The 17,146-nt window shown below is 41.9% G+C and overlaps 1 protein-coding gene across 4 annotated transcripts in view; it reads left to right on the forward strand.

Moving 5' to 3' along the window:
- The window catches only part of ntm (neurotrimin), a 555,361-nt gene that overhangs the window by 512,965 nt on the left and 25,250 nt on the right, over positions 1 to 17,146 (forward strand). For all 4 annotated transcript variants that reach the window (XM_079508855.1, XM_079508853.1, XM_079508852.1 and 1 more), the window contains one exon: positions 5,464 to 5,589. In XM_079508855.1, the coding sequence (XP_079364981.1) occupies positions 5,464 to 5,589 (126 nt within the window). The remainder of the gene's footprint in view (positions 1 to 5,463; positions 5,590 to 17,146) is intronic.

Raw genomic sequence — 17,146 nt, forward strand, 5'->3', positions numbered from 1 at the left:
CGTGCTCATACATACCCAGCCAGCCAGCCAGCCAGCCAGCCAGCCAGCTACCCACACACATAAGTCCGTAAAGGAGTGGTTTGCACCACTCAAAAACTCCCCCTTCTGTTTAGCCTACTGGAGGTCTAGAACTTGGGGTCATGTGATCAGTGTACTCTGCAGGCCAACGAGGATATTAGTTTTCTGTTTACTTTCTCCAGCCAAACATACTGTAACCTTTGAAAGTTTCCATTTTCTTCTCCATGTGAACAAAAGTATTGAAACATGACCATTCTTCCTCCTTGTTCTTACTGTATGCATAATATTTCCTCATGCTGGCTACTTAGCTGACAATTTTCTATGGCACAGTTGTGGTTTTGCAATGGATGCATGCATGCGACTATAAGCCACTTTCCATCTAATCACATGAACAAACAAGGATTATGAAAAGAAATGGACCTTTTTTGCACGGTCCTTGTATCATAATTGTGATGGAACAGCAACTTCAAATATTCTGCATTTTGGCAGCTTGTACTGAATTGATTAGTGAAAACCCCTTTGTTTTAACTCCACAAACATTGAGAGTTATAGTTGGCCTGTTGAACCACAACTAAAAAGATTCAACACTGACATGCTCTCTGTATTTTGTCATTCAAGAAGGGAAAACGGGGATTAAGCTGATATCCAATGAATTATTCATGGCAAATGGTGCCTAAAGAAGGTTTAGCTCTGAAATAAGAAAAACTACTTATTTGAGGGCATTAGTTTCCTCTATATTGCAATTCCATTACTGTGCACTTGATGTCTCTTAGTAGGATGTTGATCCCCTAAACATCAGCTGTCAAACTAACTAATCAGATTGGGAGTTAGTTGAACCTTTTGTTTTTTGTTTTTGAGTGGTGCAACCACTCCTATACGGAGCTTTGTGTGTCTCTGGCTGTGTCCCTGTGTCCAAGCACGAAAATAGCATTTGGTTGGTTTCATCACCAAGTGTCACTGTTGCGCAGCCTAACACACACATATTAACTGTATGATTTTCTGTGTGACAGTACAGTACAGTACAGTACAGTACAGTACAGTACAGTACAGTAGAAGGACCCCCTGGGGACCCCCACACTGTAACTCTGTCATTTCTCGGCTGTTTCGGACGCAGGGCGGCTCACCGTAACCGGGCCGGCACCCAGACCTCGTTCCTGGGGAGGGACCCCCACACGGAGTTGCACCACTCACTTCACACAGGCTTGATTTTTCAATTACTGATAGTAGACCCTGTCAAAATATTTTTGAGGTCCTCCTATATACAGGTTTAATGTTTGTTTTTCCTTAAACACGCCATTGACAATGGACAGAGGTTAATGTTTGTTTTGTCACTAACACAAACATTAAATGCCATTAACAATGAACAGAGTTTAATGTTTGTTTTGTCCATGTTTGTTTTGTCCTCGATGTTGTAAGATGATAAGAGCGCCCCTCACTTCACACAAGGGTGATTTTTATTATTTACATTTTCCGACCCATTTACAGGTTTGATGATGGTGAGGACGTAATGATTGAACAGGAGAGAGAGACACATTCTATTTAACCAAAATAATTCAGTATCTGTTGAACTAAACAATGCACATGTGACATGCCCACACTGCCTGTCTGTCTGCAATCAATACATGAATGAGTAATCATGTTCTCAAATTAAATGGGGATAAGACAGAAATCTTATTCCTTTGCCCCAAAGCAAAAAATGGGTTCATTAATTAAGCTCTTTAATTGACAACCTAACTCCCTCGAACAATGCTTATTCTAGACTGATATGAGTTTTAAAGTCGGTGATCAAAACACCATTCTTTTATCTAAAAATATTGCAGTCATTCCTTACTCAGCAAGATGCTGAAAAACTATAGTTCTAATTCATGCTTTTATCTCCAGTAGGTTGGACTGCTGCAAAGCACTTTTCCGGATCTTCCTAAAAAGTTCATTGAAAGGTTACAGCAAACTCTGCTGCTAGACTGCTAACGAAAACAAAAAGAGAGAGAACACATCACTTCGGTCTTAGCTAGACTACACTCCCTGTGTCTTCCAGAGTCTATTTTAAAGCCATTCTACTTGTTTATAAAGCTCTCAACGGGTTAAGGCCAGCCTACATCACAGACTCCCTGTGGTTTTGTGTTCCTTCCCAAGCCTTTAGATCCTCTGCAGGTTTGCTAGATGTGCAGAACCCAACACCCACTTGTGTTGTTGTTGCAGATGCTGCTTTGTTATGCTCCTAAATTGGGGAACACCTTACCTAAACACATTAGAGAGGCACACTCTTTTGAAAGGCCAGGAACCTTTAACAATTTCACACCATTTAAAATGCATTTTATTTCCCATTTAACTTTCTATTGGTTGATTATATGCTTCATTTAAGACTTTTAGCCAATTTCTTTTTAAGATTTTGTTACTTTTTACGTAGAAAGTCCACACACACGGCTCTGCTCCACAGTGCTTAATTTATTTTAAAAGAAATCACACCCGTGTGAAGTGAGGGGCGCTCTTATCATTATACATCATCATACATCTCATAAACAAGTGAATTTATGTGATTGGTTAGCCGATTTGCTTGTTTACATATGCCCTTTACATTTCCCTTCATTGTCAATAGTTTAATTTAATGTTTGTGTTGGCAGACATTTGACCTCATTTCTCCTTTCATTGTCAATGGCAAATATTGAGACGTGTGGGGACAAAAGCTGTATATATGACGTCTACATATGACATACATTTTCCCTTTATTGTCAATGGCATTTAATGTTTGTGTTGCCACAAATTTACGTCATATTTGGCGGACATTTGACCTAATTTCTCCTTTCATTGTCGATGGCAAATATGAGACGTGCAGTGGGGACAAGATGGCGTAAATTTTCCCAAAAGCTGTATATAGGAGCCCCTCAAAAATCAGACCCGTCTGAACTGAGTGGTGCTGTACTATAGGCCTTACTGTGCCTTATTGTACTTACTGTGCTGTACAAGCCCTCCTCCCTCCATAAGTTTAAGGATAAAGGGTAAGGGGTGGCACAAGATATGGCAGGCCCTTATAGTCTCTTCTCCTTGTGGCCTGGCCTCAATGGCCTGGATCTGCAAGACAAAGCACAGCAAGGCAATTTTTTTAAGTGGACCTGAGTTTGCTCTGTACTTGGACAGCTTTTTTCCCCCTCACAGAATGGCCAAAGATAGCCAATCTACACGCTCACAACAAGTACGTGTGTGGCAGCGTGTCGTAATGTGTCGCAGCACCCAGTGTGGCCCTCCACTATAGAGCGTCGCAGTCCCGCCCCCTACCATGGACCAGGAAATGATTCTCCGTTCATTTTCCTCATAGACATTTCAGAAAGTATTTATTTAAAGACGTTTACGCCGCGGACAAAGCCAACTCGAGTCGTGACAAATCATGACAACAAACAGAATTTTTTGGGCCGAACAAATAATTAGAAAGTTAAAAAACACTTTTTTTGTTGTTTTTCTTCTTTGTAATTATTTGTTTGGTACAAAATATTGTTTGTGTTGTCATGAGTTGTCACGACTAAATCAACCAATAGAAAGTTAAATGGGAAATAAAATGCATTTTAAATGGTGTGAATAAATACTTTTTGAAATGTCTATGGGAAAAATGCATTGGGATTCATTTCCTGGTCCATGGTAGGGGGCGGGACTGCGACGCTCTATAGGAGCAGACAACAAAAACCCCACCCCACCACCACAGCAACATATGCTTTATTTCAGACCATCAGTAGACAGCTGTCATTGATCTAAATGTCACATTTCTGTGGTGCCTGAGGTTTCCTAACTGGCGCAGGTAATGGGTGCATCAGTAGCAGTGTGATGATCTGATGGGCAATGTCACCCAGACGTTCAGCTGCGGGAACATTTCTACACCAAGATACAAGGCCATTAGTTAACAGTGATTAACAGAACCCAATGCATCTCAGATTCTTGTCCGCTTGTGGTGTGCATTACGTGGATATTTTCCATATGCTGTCACGTGTGCTTCTCTGTCCGATTCGAGACAATTAACATCTTGTGATGTCATTTATTTCAAAACATGCAACAAAGCCTGTTTGAAATATTTGTTTCTTTCTCATTTACATTTATTTGTAATTGTAGTTTGAACTTACTGTAGTGTGGTGAATAGTTCTTTCCAAATACGTTTTCAGCTTATAAAGTAGTAGATCATTGTCAATCTTTCATTTGGAGATTCCTTTTTGTTTTCATTTTGCGTAAACAGACAATGTCCATGAATTATGCTTATTTGCCTCGACAAGCTGGAGCCAAGACAAGAAATACATGTCGGTCTACTGTATCTGTGTTCTTTGTGTTGAACATTGAATGTGTTTGCAATGTTGAACTCCAGACTTGACAAAACAGTATTCCTCTCACATTTGCGTAATTAACGCAAAGCTTTTCTTCACATAATTAAAAAACAGTGATAATCATAAAACTACATAATTATGTAGTGTTATTTTTTTATGAATATTGTCTCTCACTTCGGACTTTTCTGAGAGCACAAGTTTCAATAAAAACTATAGCTCCTTATTTTTTATAGAGACATTTTTAATTGGTTCCTTTTCATGAAACATAAAGATGGGATGGACACAGTGATCTCTATAATCCAAGTACATACTATCATCTTGGGTGCGTAGCATTAAGCCCAAACCACACCAAAGGGTCGGGTTGGGACAAAACGTTTTTATTTTATCCCACAATTTTGTAACCCATTTTTTCACCCAGTGTCAATTATCTAATGTAATCCTTCTAATGTACACCTTCTTTTCACCTGACAGGGGAGAGTTTCCCCGGCCAGACGTACTGTAGCGCGTGGAAGGAAAACGTTTTTCCAACTTGTTCCTTTTCCCTCCATCAGACGCCCCGGCTGGCCAGGGGGATGTATTTTAGAGACCAGGATTACTGCATGTTTTTGTGAGGGTACCTACCCTAGGTGACACGGGGAGAACATGCAAACTCATGCAAACACACAGAAAGGCCCTTTCACCAACCCCACCTCGGGTATGGGCACTGATGACGCGGAGGAGGGAACACGCCCACAGCGTTCCCAGGACAAAACGTTGTTTTAAGGTAAACCACACCAATGCAACTCATTGAGTTGCATCGGTGTGGTCTACCTTAAAAATAGTTTTGTCCCGACCCGAGTCCGACCCTTTGGTGTTTGGGCTTTAGTCCAACGTCCCAATAATACGACATTACAAACCCTACTCCAACCCTAACCTTAACCGCACGCGGAAGTGAGCGGTTAACCGGCCATGTATGTCAGACTAACGGGACGTCAGACCAACATATGCCCACCCTTCACCTTGGAGCAGCCTTTTCAGTGGCTTTGTATATATATATAACATTTGCCATGTTGCTATTGTGGGACTGAGAAGCAAGTGGTTCTGTTTTGCTATGTACCGTCCAAACACCTGACATATATATATATGTTCTTTTTTTCTTTCACAGTGCCACCCAAAATAATCAACTTGTCAAAAGACATTGTTGTCAATGAAGGCTCCAATGTCACCCTGATGTGCCAAGCCAATGGTAAACCAGAGCCTTCAGTGAGCTGGAAACTAGTCTCTCCTTCAGGTAACTTCTTTCTCTCTTGGCAACATTGTTTCATTGTTTTGCATGTTTCCCTGCTGTGCCCAACTTTTGTCGTTTTTCTTCTCCACAATTCATTACATTACATTTCTCATTTTCTGGGGCTTCCAGTCATCTTAATCATCACCTTCTCACACTTCCTCTATCTGCATCTTTTCATCTCATTCATTCATGCCACGCTCTTTGACATTGAGTGACCCCTGGTGGATTTATTGCTCTGCTTATTACCCATCATTACCTGTTCTCTAATCATCATTACAACGTAATAGTACATGGAAAAATAAACCAGCTTTAGTGTAATTGATCTCATTAATTAGTATAATAGGATAGATGTAAATGTTGCACAGGCACATTGAATGACAGAATTAATGCTAAGAACACTGCCGTGTGTGTGTGTGTGTGTGTGTGTGTGTGTGTGTGTGTGTGTGTGTGTGTGTGTGTGTGTGTGTGTGTGTGTGTGTGTGTGTGTGTGTGTGTGTGTGTGTGTGTGTGTGTGTGTGTGTGTGTGTGTGTGTGCGTGCGTGCGTGCGTGCGTGCGTGCGTGCGTGCGTGCGTGCGTGCGTGCGTGCGTGCGTGCGTGCGTGCGTGCGTGCGTGCGTGCGTGCGTGCGTGCGTGCGTGCGTGCGTGCGTGCGTGCGTGCGTGCGTGCGTGCGTGCGTGCGTGCGTGCGTGCGTGCGTGCGTGCGTGCGTGCGTGCGTGCGTGCGTGCGTGCGTGCGTGCGTGCGTGCGTGCGTGCGTGTCAGATTATGTACGTTTGTCCAAAGCGGGATAGCAGTGTTGTACATGCTCCACATCACTGAATACATTTAGCTTATCTTTAACTTAAGACCGAAGGAAGGCACACATTGGTGTGTATTTCTGCATTCAAATCACTCCATGCTTTACTTAATCAGGCAAAATGCAAGTATTCATAATGAATTGCATTTTAAACCCAGAGGTGTTGTGGTATTGTCCTCTTTGTCTTGGTGGTACAACAGGGATCTGGGAATTGAAATGTTAATATGACAAGAATGTGACTGACCTGTCTGTAAGGAGATAAGTGAGGAGAGGTCCCATTGATGGGCTCCTTATTTATTTATTTATTTATTTATATGGCTAAATGTAACATCCTGATAGAGAACACATCATTGTCCTGGCCTTGCTGAAAAGATTACCTGCCACCCGTGTTGTCAGTTTTGTGAAAAGGAGAGAGGGCAGTCCATTCCTGTACTGTATTTATCTATTCTTTACTGAAGGGAAGCTGGGAGGGATATTGAATGGGAAGACCTAGGGGAGATGGCTGTGTCAGGATTTGAGCTTACAGCTGCACAGTAATGTCAGATGGAGGCTACATCATAACCAATAACATAATTTATGTTGTGGCAATGGCTACAAAAGGAGCTAAATTGGGGGATTTTGTTGTAATTATAATGACAGTGGGTAATATTTGTGCACCAAAGCATGTTTTTTGGGGGGACGTCAGCTCCCCTCAGCTGATTGAGGTGAGAATGAGATGTGCTGTGTGGAGGTTAATTTCCCCAGTGTTGTGGTGTTAATCTTGTGCTGCAATCCACTACCGCTGCCCACACAGGACTTTGAGAACACTGTATCCTGCTTTTTCCAAATATTCTACTGTTTTCTTAAGCCTGATTGATATTATATGCTGCAGTGCTAACCTGCTATGTTGTACAATGTTGTCGCACACCCCAAAAGTAGTCGATCGACAAGTTCACAATGTGTCGCGAATGTCACAATGCAACGAGTTGTGAGCTTGTAGATCGGCTGTTTTCGGTACGGGACACCATCGTACAACCATGGCTTTACTGACAGAACTAGCAGGGCTGCTAACGCTGACACAAGCATGTTGTATAAACTGCAGTTTACTCACTATAGCAGGTGGTTTACATTACAACCTATCTTCAAATAATTGGTTCTCTCTAATGCAATGTTCATTATCAGATGGTAGCTACCATATCTGTCTACTTATTGTGGGTCTCAGAGGAGGGCTGTGGAATGGACAGAAAACCTTCTATCGGTGGGCATGCCAAGCTAATAGAAAATAGAAAGTTAGCATGCTGAAATAGAAGGCACTGTATTAATAAAACATCTCTCCCCTTCTCTTCCTCCCTCTTTCCTGTCCGTCTTCACTTGATACTATCAATAAAGGCAGAAAAGCCTAAAACAAATATTAAAAAAATAAAATAATAATGCTCTCCAGGTTGTGCTATAACGTGAGATATTACCCCTGGTGTGCTGTTGTCAATATCAGCACCCCAGTGCCAATATTGGACTGTATATGACCTCAGGTTTACAGTATTATTGCTGTCATTATTGATATTTATGGTTAGAAATCTACGTTGTTACTAACCATGGCTGCCGCGTGTTGCTAGGTTACAGTAAAGTTAAGGTCTACAAGTATTGGGTTCATATACCGTAAATCCTCATTTATAATCCGGGGCTTTTATTTGTCTCAACCGATTCTGATACCGGGCTTTTATTCGAAGGAGGCACCTATAAGAAGGAGGCCTATATTTCTACTTTTCAAACTGATCATAATGAATAAATCACATTTTTGTGTTAGAGTTAGAACCCTGTAAAATGTACTGGACTCATTTATTGAAACCTGGTCATTTTAACTTTTTTTTATAACAATATTGGCATATATTGCCTATGGTAAATACCATAATAAAATCAACATCAATTTTAAACTATGATTCCCTGCTTTCATATGACTGCTTTGAAAAATCCAATGTCAGTCAAATCTGGTTACAGTACTATTTACTATCCTATTTATTATTATTCAAATAGGCTATGGCATGGTATAGGCCTACAGTTAGGCTAATGACAAGTTCAGATGCAAATAATAACATAAAAATAAAATGTATGGTAGGCCATTTCCTATAATATCAAAGCAGCTAATATGAACAGTGATCCAACTATTGCAAATTCAACTGGGGAGAGAGAGAGAGAGAGAGAGAGAGGGGAGAGAGAAGAGAGAGAGAGAGAGAGAGAGAGAGAGGTCACGTTAGCAAGGTTCAAGGTTGTGCTTTATTGTTACATCTTGTGTACAGGTACATAAGAGTAAAACTTATTTTTGTTTGGCTTCCTTCAGACAATGCAGCAGCAAAAATATAATACGACATCAAAACAGCAAAACACAGCAAACAAAATAGAATATAGAGTGCAAAAAAGAGCAAAAATATAATACGACATCAAAACAGCAAAACACAGCAAACAAAATAGAATATAGAGTGCAAAAAAGAGCAAACAAGAGTAGAAAAAGAGTATCATATGTACATGTGCATGTTTTCCTTGTAGTAGGACAATTATTATTATTATAGTATTCTTTTATTATTATTATTTTTTAACTTCACAGTAGACTATGTGCAATATAAATATACAACAACATAGTTTTAGAGAGGTGCATTTCGTGCTCAATAGTGCGAGGGCAAAGGGCAAAAGGTGCGGGGCAAAGGTGCGGGGGGGTGCTAGCGTTTTCAACAGGCTAAGCTCACAGCATATCAGTATACGTTCGTTCTATAAGGCTAGATCCGCTATCGTCCGCTATCGTTTGGGGGCTGCGTAGCGATCTACCCTTTAATAGAACGAACGTACGGTACATTCATTGCATGAAGCGTAGATCTGCGAGCTCGCAGCACGTCATGTCACAAACAGAAACAGCTCTCACTTGCTGGTTTTGTGTCATTTTCCTCCCTCCGCAGTTACTACTCTCATTGTCCGTGGCCATGAAAAGTGCTTATAGTAGCGTTCTCTCTTGTTAGTTTGTTGCGTTGTGTACGAGCGCGAGCAATGCGACCACCGGCATTTGGACACTAGTGACAGCCAGGGCAGCGAAGGTAACAGATACGGCACTTGAAAAAAACAAAACACAAAAAAACCCGGCTAATAAAAGGACGGTTTTTATATACTTAATTCAACGCCACCCCCGGTAATTAATAGGGGGGCGGCTTTTTATTGAAGGAAGGCATGTATTTGAGGATGTACGGTATATCTTCTTCCCAAAAGGACTTTCAAACTAGGAAGTGTATGTCCTGGTCAGCCTGCAATGACATGCATAGGATCTGGTCATCCCAGCTTAGTAAGATGTTAAAAGTAAAAATATTTAGGACGACCGTTGAGCCGATTCTACTCTATGGCTCCGAGACATGGACACTTTCAAAGAAACTAGAGAAACGGTTGGATGGCACTTACACCTGCCTTCTAATGAGAGCGCAAAATCTGTCTTGGAAGAGCCACCCATCGACTAATCTAATATACGGCAACCTTCCCCGTGTTTCTTCACTAGTCCGATCCAGAAGAACACAGTTTGCCAGCCACTGCTACAGAGCTGACAATGAGGTTATATCTTCCCTTCTTCTCTGGAGTCCTGCCTCAAAGCAGACCAGAGGTAGAAAACTGTCGTTCCCTGATGTCATCGCTAGGGACACATGCATCAGTAAGCAGGAACTGGGGATGGGAATGAAGGACCGGAAAGTCTGGCGTGGTATTGTGAAATCCATGAACTCGACCGCGGTCGAAAAATGATGATGATGAAAGTTAAGGTTGGGACTAGCGCTGTTATTGTTATCGAAAGATATCGGCACTCATTAGATGAATGCATCTCAGCTGATCGATTTGCCATGTGGGAACTACAGTAACTGTAGTATAATACGGGTTTAAACTCGGTCCTGGACAGAACAATTCGAGAGACTGGAACCCCCAGGACATCTCCGGGATTGATTCTAATTCCCTGAAAAGTGTTTCAAATAGCCATGACCTAGAGGTAAACCCTGGATCCACTTTCCACTCACTAAGAAACTTTGCAAGCACTTGAATCCTTGGGGAGACGTGCAGTAGGCCTACAAGTAGAGAGCGGTACTCTACACTGTGGATATTTTCACTTTCATATACAGTAGTGCCTAATGGATTCAAGCGTTCTTTTCTAAACTTAAACTGAAGTTGTCTGTCATTTTCTGTTGATGGCAAGTTAAAAGGAAGATAACTGATTGATTGATTGATTGATTGATCAAAAAATGAAACCAGAAAAAGCACTAAGACTTGTTTACATCAGGGTCCCCCATTTTCAATTCATCAATACATTTAAAGACATACAGATATACACATCTATGCAAAATAAAAATCATCAAATACACAGTTTGAAAAAAGGGAATACGTGAACAGTATAGAACGGGGACTTTATTTTTTTTTTCAGGGGCCAGTTTCGAATTGCAGCTACCCATAAACTTGCTCCTTGAGAGCGATTTTGAAGGAGTCTAGGGATTCACATTTCTTAGCGGCTGTTGGCAAGGCGTTCCACATTTTAGTGGCATATAAAATTAATTTAATTGATTTGGGAAGTCTGGAACCTTGTTTTATGGGCCTTTGAGGTGCTGTGGTACCATGAGGTGCATGGATAGTCGAAGAAACCGTGTATGAGGTTTCTTCGTATTTTTGTTGCCCAGTGAGGAGTTGTTCTTTGGTTGACTTTTTGTATTACATTGGTGGCCATTTTATCACCGGAAAGATTTGCCTCCAAGATGGAACCTAGGTAGGTAATTGTCTCCACCAGGCCGAAGGCATGGGGAGAGAGTATGTTTTGCACTCCGTCCGTCCGTCCGTGTGTGTGTCCGTGTGTCCGTCCGTCTGTGAACAGCTAATCTCCGGCACCGTTAACCCGGTCGATGCCAAATTGTGCACACACACTCCCTGGATGCCAACGATGAACCTCTGCCCCAAAATTTCCAGAACGGCCTGTTATAGCGCCACCAGGAGGCCGCTTTGTGCAAAACAAGTTTTTGGACAGTACACCTATAGATTTTGTCCAAACATCAAGCAAATTAGTACACAGTCTCTCTAGAGCCATTCAACGAAATGGGTCTTTCAGATTTCTCAGACTCCATCCTGATTGGCTAAGATTGGCTTCCAAAGTTCGCACTTTTCAGGAGTAGCCTGTTTTGTACAAATCGCCGCAACTACTCAACGCAGCGTCCGATTGCGGTGAAACTGTGCATGCATATTCCCACTAGGCTGAGGAAGAAATGCCACTTGACAGTTTTCAAATCAGCCTCATGGTGGCGCTACAACAGGCCAAGCTGTGTCTCACACACACACACAATTATATTACTCCTAAACATTTTGCCAAACATCACACACACTCCTATCCTCCTGGTGGAGACCTGTGCCCAGAAGGGCACTTTTTCTAGTTCATTTAATCTTTTCTTCTGATAATATTGTCACCCACTTTTACTGAGAAGCCGTCGGCCTTCTGAGATTACTATTTGATCCAAAGAGAATGGATTCAGTTTTTCCCAGGTGTAATGAAAGTATAGATCAGCGAGCCAGGTGCAGATTATACCGAGTTCAGAGCTGAGGACCAGTAGTGCAGAGTCATCCACGAACAGAAACAAATTGCAGTCACAAGCTGATGTCATGTCGTTTACATATATTAAGAACAGTAAAGCCCCTAGTATGCTTCCTTGTGGAACGCAAGGAAGGGGGGGCAGTTTTCCGTTCACCTCCACCATCTGTTCTCGCCGCTCCAGGTAGCGGTAGATCCAGTTTACTGATGTGCTATCAAAACCAATTGCTTTAAGCTTATTAATCAGGATGGAGTGGTTTACAGTGTCGAAAGCCTTTTGGAAGGTCCAGCATAACCATGCCGCAGTATTTGCCAGCATCCATGTCGTGTTTGATGTGGTCGCTCAAATAGAGGAGACATGTATTAGTGGAATGGGATTTTCTGAAGCCTGATACTTTTCAACCTGTTCATAGATAATTAATTATAGGTAGTTGCCGGGGGCTGATTTGCTGCCTAACCATTAGTCGTCCATTAGTCAACCTTCACTCAGCGGCAGCACTTGACTTTCCTTGTCCATACAAGCAGGATGGAGAAGTCTTCAGCCACTGCTGCAGGTGTAACCATGGAAACAAGTCTCATTTAAGTTGCTTCTGAGATTATTTTCCTGTCCACCTTCTTTCGACGTGTCATGACGCATACTGCCCCAAGTGCACAGAGAGTGTATACATGCAACCAGATGTAACCAAATTGTAAATTCTCAGAGTAAATGAACACCTTACTGTGCAGACACATTTATTTTCATCTCAAGGCGGGTCCCCAAATGTAATATGTATTTGGCCGTGGACCCCCATCTAAAAAGATTGTGCTGGCCTAAGGACCGAAGTGAAGATTTGTGTTTGTCAAGACGCAACACGTTGTGAGCTTGTACTGTACATCAGCATTTTCCTTTTTAATTTAAAAGTACAAAATAGTGTTAAAGTGGTTCAGCTGTTCTTCATTTCTGTGGGTACCCCCTGGAAAGACGCCTGGGGGTCCCCAAACCCCACTTTGAGACTCACTGGCCTACAGTATGTGCCCCACATACAGACTTTATTCACACAGCGGGTGGGCTTGGGGGGGAGGCAGAGTTTATCGCCATCCCCCAGCCCCCAAGTATGAAGTAAGCCACGTGAATATGGTCAATTCCTCCAGGGATATGGTCCTCTGATCTCCCTCCCAGCTGATCCGTTTCTGTCCTCTAGCAGCAGTGCGATGGCTCCCGCTCAGCTGTTGGTAATGGCCTCTCCGGGGGATGAAGCTCTACAGCTTCCTATTGGGGTGGTCAACCCATCAGAGCTACTGCTTGGGAGCGACAGTGCTTTTTGAGGCTTCATCTTGAAGCGGACCGTTTCTCCTGTATTTAACCACTTAACTGTTAAGACCTGTTTTATACCTTGTTGTGAAAATAGCACATCACGTGATTTAACCCATTTTGGGCGGGAACCCCTTTTGGTGTTTCAATTACATATAATTCTGGGGGTCCTTGACATGAAAAACTTTGAGAACCACTGACAGAAACATTAGGTTTTACTGTCAGGATTTAGAAAGCATTTGTAGAATCAGGTCAAAATGGGTTAAATAATATTAATTAATAATATAATGACATGCCCAAAAAAGGATGGCAAGTTGAAAGTGGTTCAACTTTTTGCTTGCAGTTTATAGCTATAACATTCATTCCTTGCGACCAGTAAGACGCCTGAGGGTGAGAACGATGCACGCATCCGCCTGGGTGACAGCAGACTGCTGGGCGAGCGCTGGCACTTTGGGATGGGGCGGTCAGATCAACATATGTAGACTGCTGGGCGAGCGCTGGCGCTTTGGCATGGGGGGTAAGATCTTAATTTTCGGGCCTGTTAAGAACTCTAGAAGCAATTAAATAAAAGCTCTTCATTCATTCCTTTAGGAAACTCTGTATTTAAGAAGTGGATCCAATAAGCCGAATTTGAATCAGAACCCGGTCTCTATCTCCACCTCTTTTTAGTGGATTGACTATCTCTAAACCTTGGAATATCAAAGTACAAATGTCATGTCATTTACAGAATTGAAATACCCATCCCTGATGATGTCACGTGATGTCACATGCTCTCTCACCCCGACCAACACACACACTGACAGGAAATGCACGCAATCCCATAGTTAACTGCGTCGCAAAAATGTCACTGTACTGTATCTGTAATTTATCTGTTTACAGTATGTTTTGAGCTGACATCTGTTGAGCAATGATTAAAGCTCATTATGTCAGGAAAATGTCCCAACAATCAATGTTGAAATACATCACACATTTCATGCCTACAATTTAAAGTGATTGTAAAATAATCGGCCGTGTTATAAATGATGTACTGATATCACAAGCTATAACTGTAAAGTTGCAGCTTTATAGTTATAGTGAGAAAAGTTGGAGAGTTAAATGTAATTACCGTGTCCATCTGTCGTCATTTAGGCAAACATAATAGACTATACTTGTCTTTGTGTGGGCATTATTGTCAGCTGCCAAACGCACAGAACACTCCACTGGTATGTCCCAAAAAGCTTTCCAGATTACACCCTGATCTGTGAAACACAACAGTTTCATGATCCAAGGCTTATTAGCACACTGGGAGGGGCAATTCCTTGTTTTATGTTTATCTCTAATGGCCATCTAGACTGGAGAACCCCTTAAGGATCTCATTTGGTGATAAACTAGCACTGCCGCCCTCTTATTTTCTGAATACAAGTCAACCTTCTGTGCTCCGCTTTAGCTACGTTTTGATGCATACATTGCTGTTGTGCAGAACTTGCCATTGTTCTTTATTTTGGGTCTCATGTCTCTGTTGCATAGTGATATGATTCATACCAAGGAGCCAAAATTATATTTTGAGCGGAGAATCCATTTTTTGAGCTTTCCTCTGTTTGAGCAAAAAAGCTTTGAGACGGCCTCATCGGTGGAACCGAAAAGGGCTTCAGTGCTGCTCCTACTCTTCTGCCATTTGTGACAATAATTTCCGTTTTTGTCACTTGCATATTTTATTAAATGAAAGGAAGGACATTTCTAGCGTGTCATGCCATACAGTACAGTATGTCGCTCGTGTAACATGACATCTCAACAATATCCATGATGAATAACAGTCACATGTGATAAATGTACTTATAATAGAATAATGTAGTCTGAGAGAGAGCTGATGGGTGAAATTAACTTGGCCAATTTAAGTAACAGGACACCACCTTATTTCCCCATTTCTCTTTGAGTGAGTAAAATCAGAGAATGTGGGCCAAACGGTGGTGCCTGACACTTAGTCGAGTTATTGCCTACACTGAATAAACAAACCGGACCTGAGACTCCCCGTAACCCCGCCAGGATGCGCGTGGGGCACGCAGAATCTGCTGAACGTTTCACCCTAACAGATGACAGACACTGGACAGTGCCATACAGCCACTGGCACAAGAAATGCACTTCCTAACCCTTGATTGTGAGACCAGGATGACATGCACTACTGTAACACACATTGTTTAATAAGAACGCACATACCAAACATCACTACCTTTTGTTCAATATTGGGGGGGATGCGCTGCCATCCCCAGACGTGTGAAAAATACCCTCACGGTTGAACGGCTTACCCAAGGGTGGGCGTGTGTGTGTGTGTGTGTGAGTATGTGCGTTGGTGCGTGTGTGCCTGTGTGTGGATGTGTGTGTGTGCGCTCTTAACTTCAAAGACGGGAAGTAAATGGTTGCTGGCGATAAGTTATAGGTGCGAAATTCCTTAGCCCCTCCAAACGGACTTTGGGGTAAAATAAGCAAATTTACTAACCAGTTTGAGCTGGTTCCCAAGACAAAGAGAATGCCTTTTTGGCGCTTTCTTAACTTCAATATATATCAGAGAGAACCTGTTTTGGTGGCTCTTTCCATTTGCAACGACCACGCAACACAAGCCAAGCGTGGAGCTTGCCTTTTAAACACAGACCCAGGGAACTAGAGCGGTTCCGTATCACCTCAACTGGGTGTGTTCATATGAGAACCAGATCGACTACGTTATATTTTAAACTTAAAGAAGTAAAGACAACTTTATAGTGTCGCGCAACACCTTTGGATTTTAACTACGTTCATTACTCCTGGTTCCAGATTCTGAGGATTTCGCCTAGACGGAATTTCAACCAAACAGGTGGGTCCAGGAATTGAACATGTTATGCCCCAAACCGACGCTAGATTCCTTATTTTATAACCTGATTTAGAGAACCAGCTACTCTCTTCCTCGGGAAATGATTTAAAGTAAACTTGAAGTTAGCAACCATTTAAACCTCCTATTTGCTAGAAGAACCTCCCCTCTCCCTCTTACTCTCCTTTTCTGTCTTCTAATTTCTTATAATTTCTGCGATGTGTTTTAACCGGAACGTAGCTATTTTGTTAATATAACTTTAACCAGATCGGATTTCATTGTGTACTACCCTTGATATAACGTCGCTGCACCGCGTAAGTTATAATCAACGGTTGACGCACTGGTCTGGTGAAAGTGTATTAATCAATGCGCTTGGCTAAACTTCTCTGGCTCATGCCCAGAAGTGGATTAGCCTTGACGCGCACGTTCCTGCTATGCAGTTTCTATTGTATGAAATATATTGTGAACAGTACTTCGATATAATAAACATATCACTTTGCTAGTACAATCTAAACAAATCTACGGAGTGTTGCTTTGTTTCTGTCTGTGTTCATTGATCTGTTTGCATCGAGGAGAACCGTAATTTTAACATTAATACAATCATATTCGAAACTCACGTCTTCATTGGACGTTAATGATATGCAAGGGGATAGAGTGTAATGTGCCTTTAATTCGCTGGCGAGTTAAGGTTACATTTACTCTCTGGCTAATTGACATCATAAATTGCCTATTATCTCGCTACAATAATATACGGTATATATAGACTAGTGTTATCACTACCAAAATGGCAAGAAGGAAAATAATGTCAATACTTAACAGTGAATGACTGTAAATAAAATAAATAGAAACAATCAATGTACCGTAGCGATTGAATGGGACCACAAATGGGACCACAAATGAAACCCTCTTCCCATGTCATCACCCTGGTGTTCCAGCTGAGAGGATAAGAAGGTAACATTATCCTTAATTAGGGAAAGCTGCTTATTTGCCTAGACCCCTGGAACAGCCCAATCAATAGACTTTGAAACCAGCAGAGTGTGCATTAATCCCATTCCAATATGATTATGAGCTGCTCTTAGTCAATTGCACCTATTA

The sequence above is a fragment of the Electrona antarctica genome (assembly GCF_951216825.1).
Source record: "Electrona antarctica genome assembly, chromosome: 8".
Classification (NCBI taxonomy): domain Eukaryota; kingdom Metazoa; phylum Chordata; class Actinopteri; order Myctophiformes; family Myctophidae; genus Electrona; species Electrona antarctica.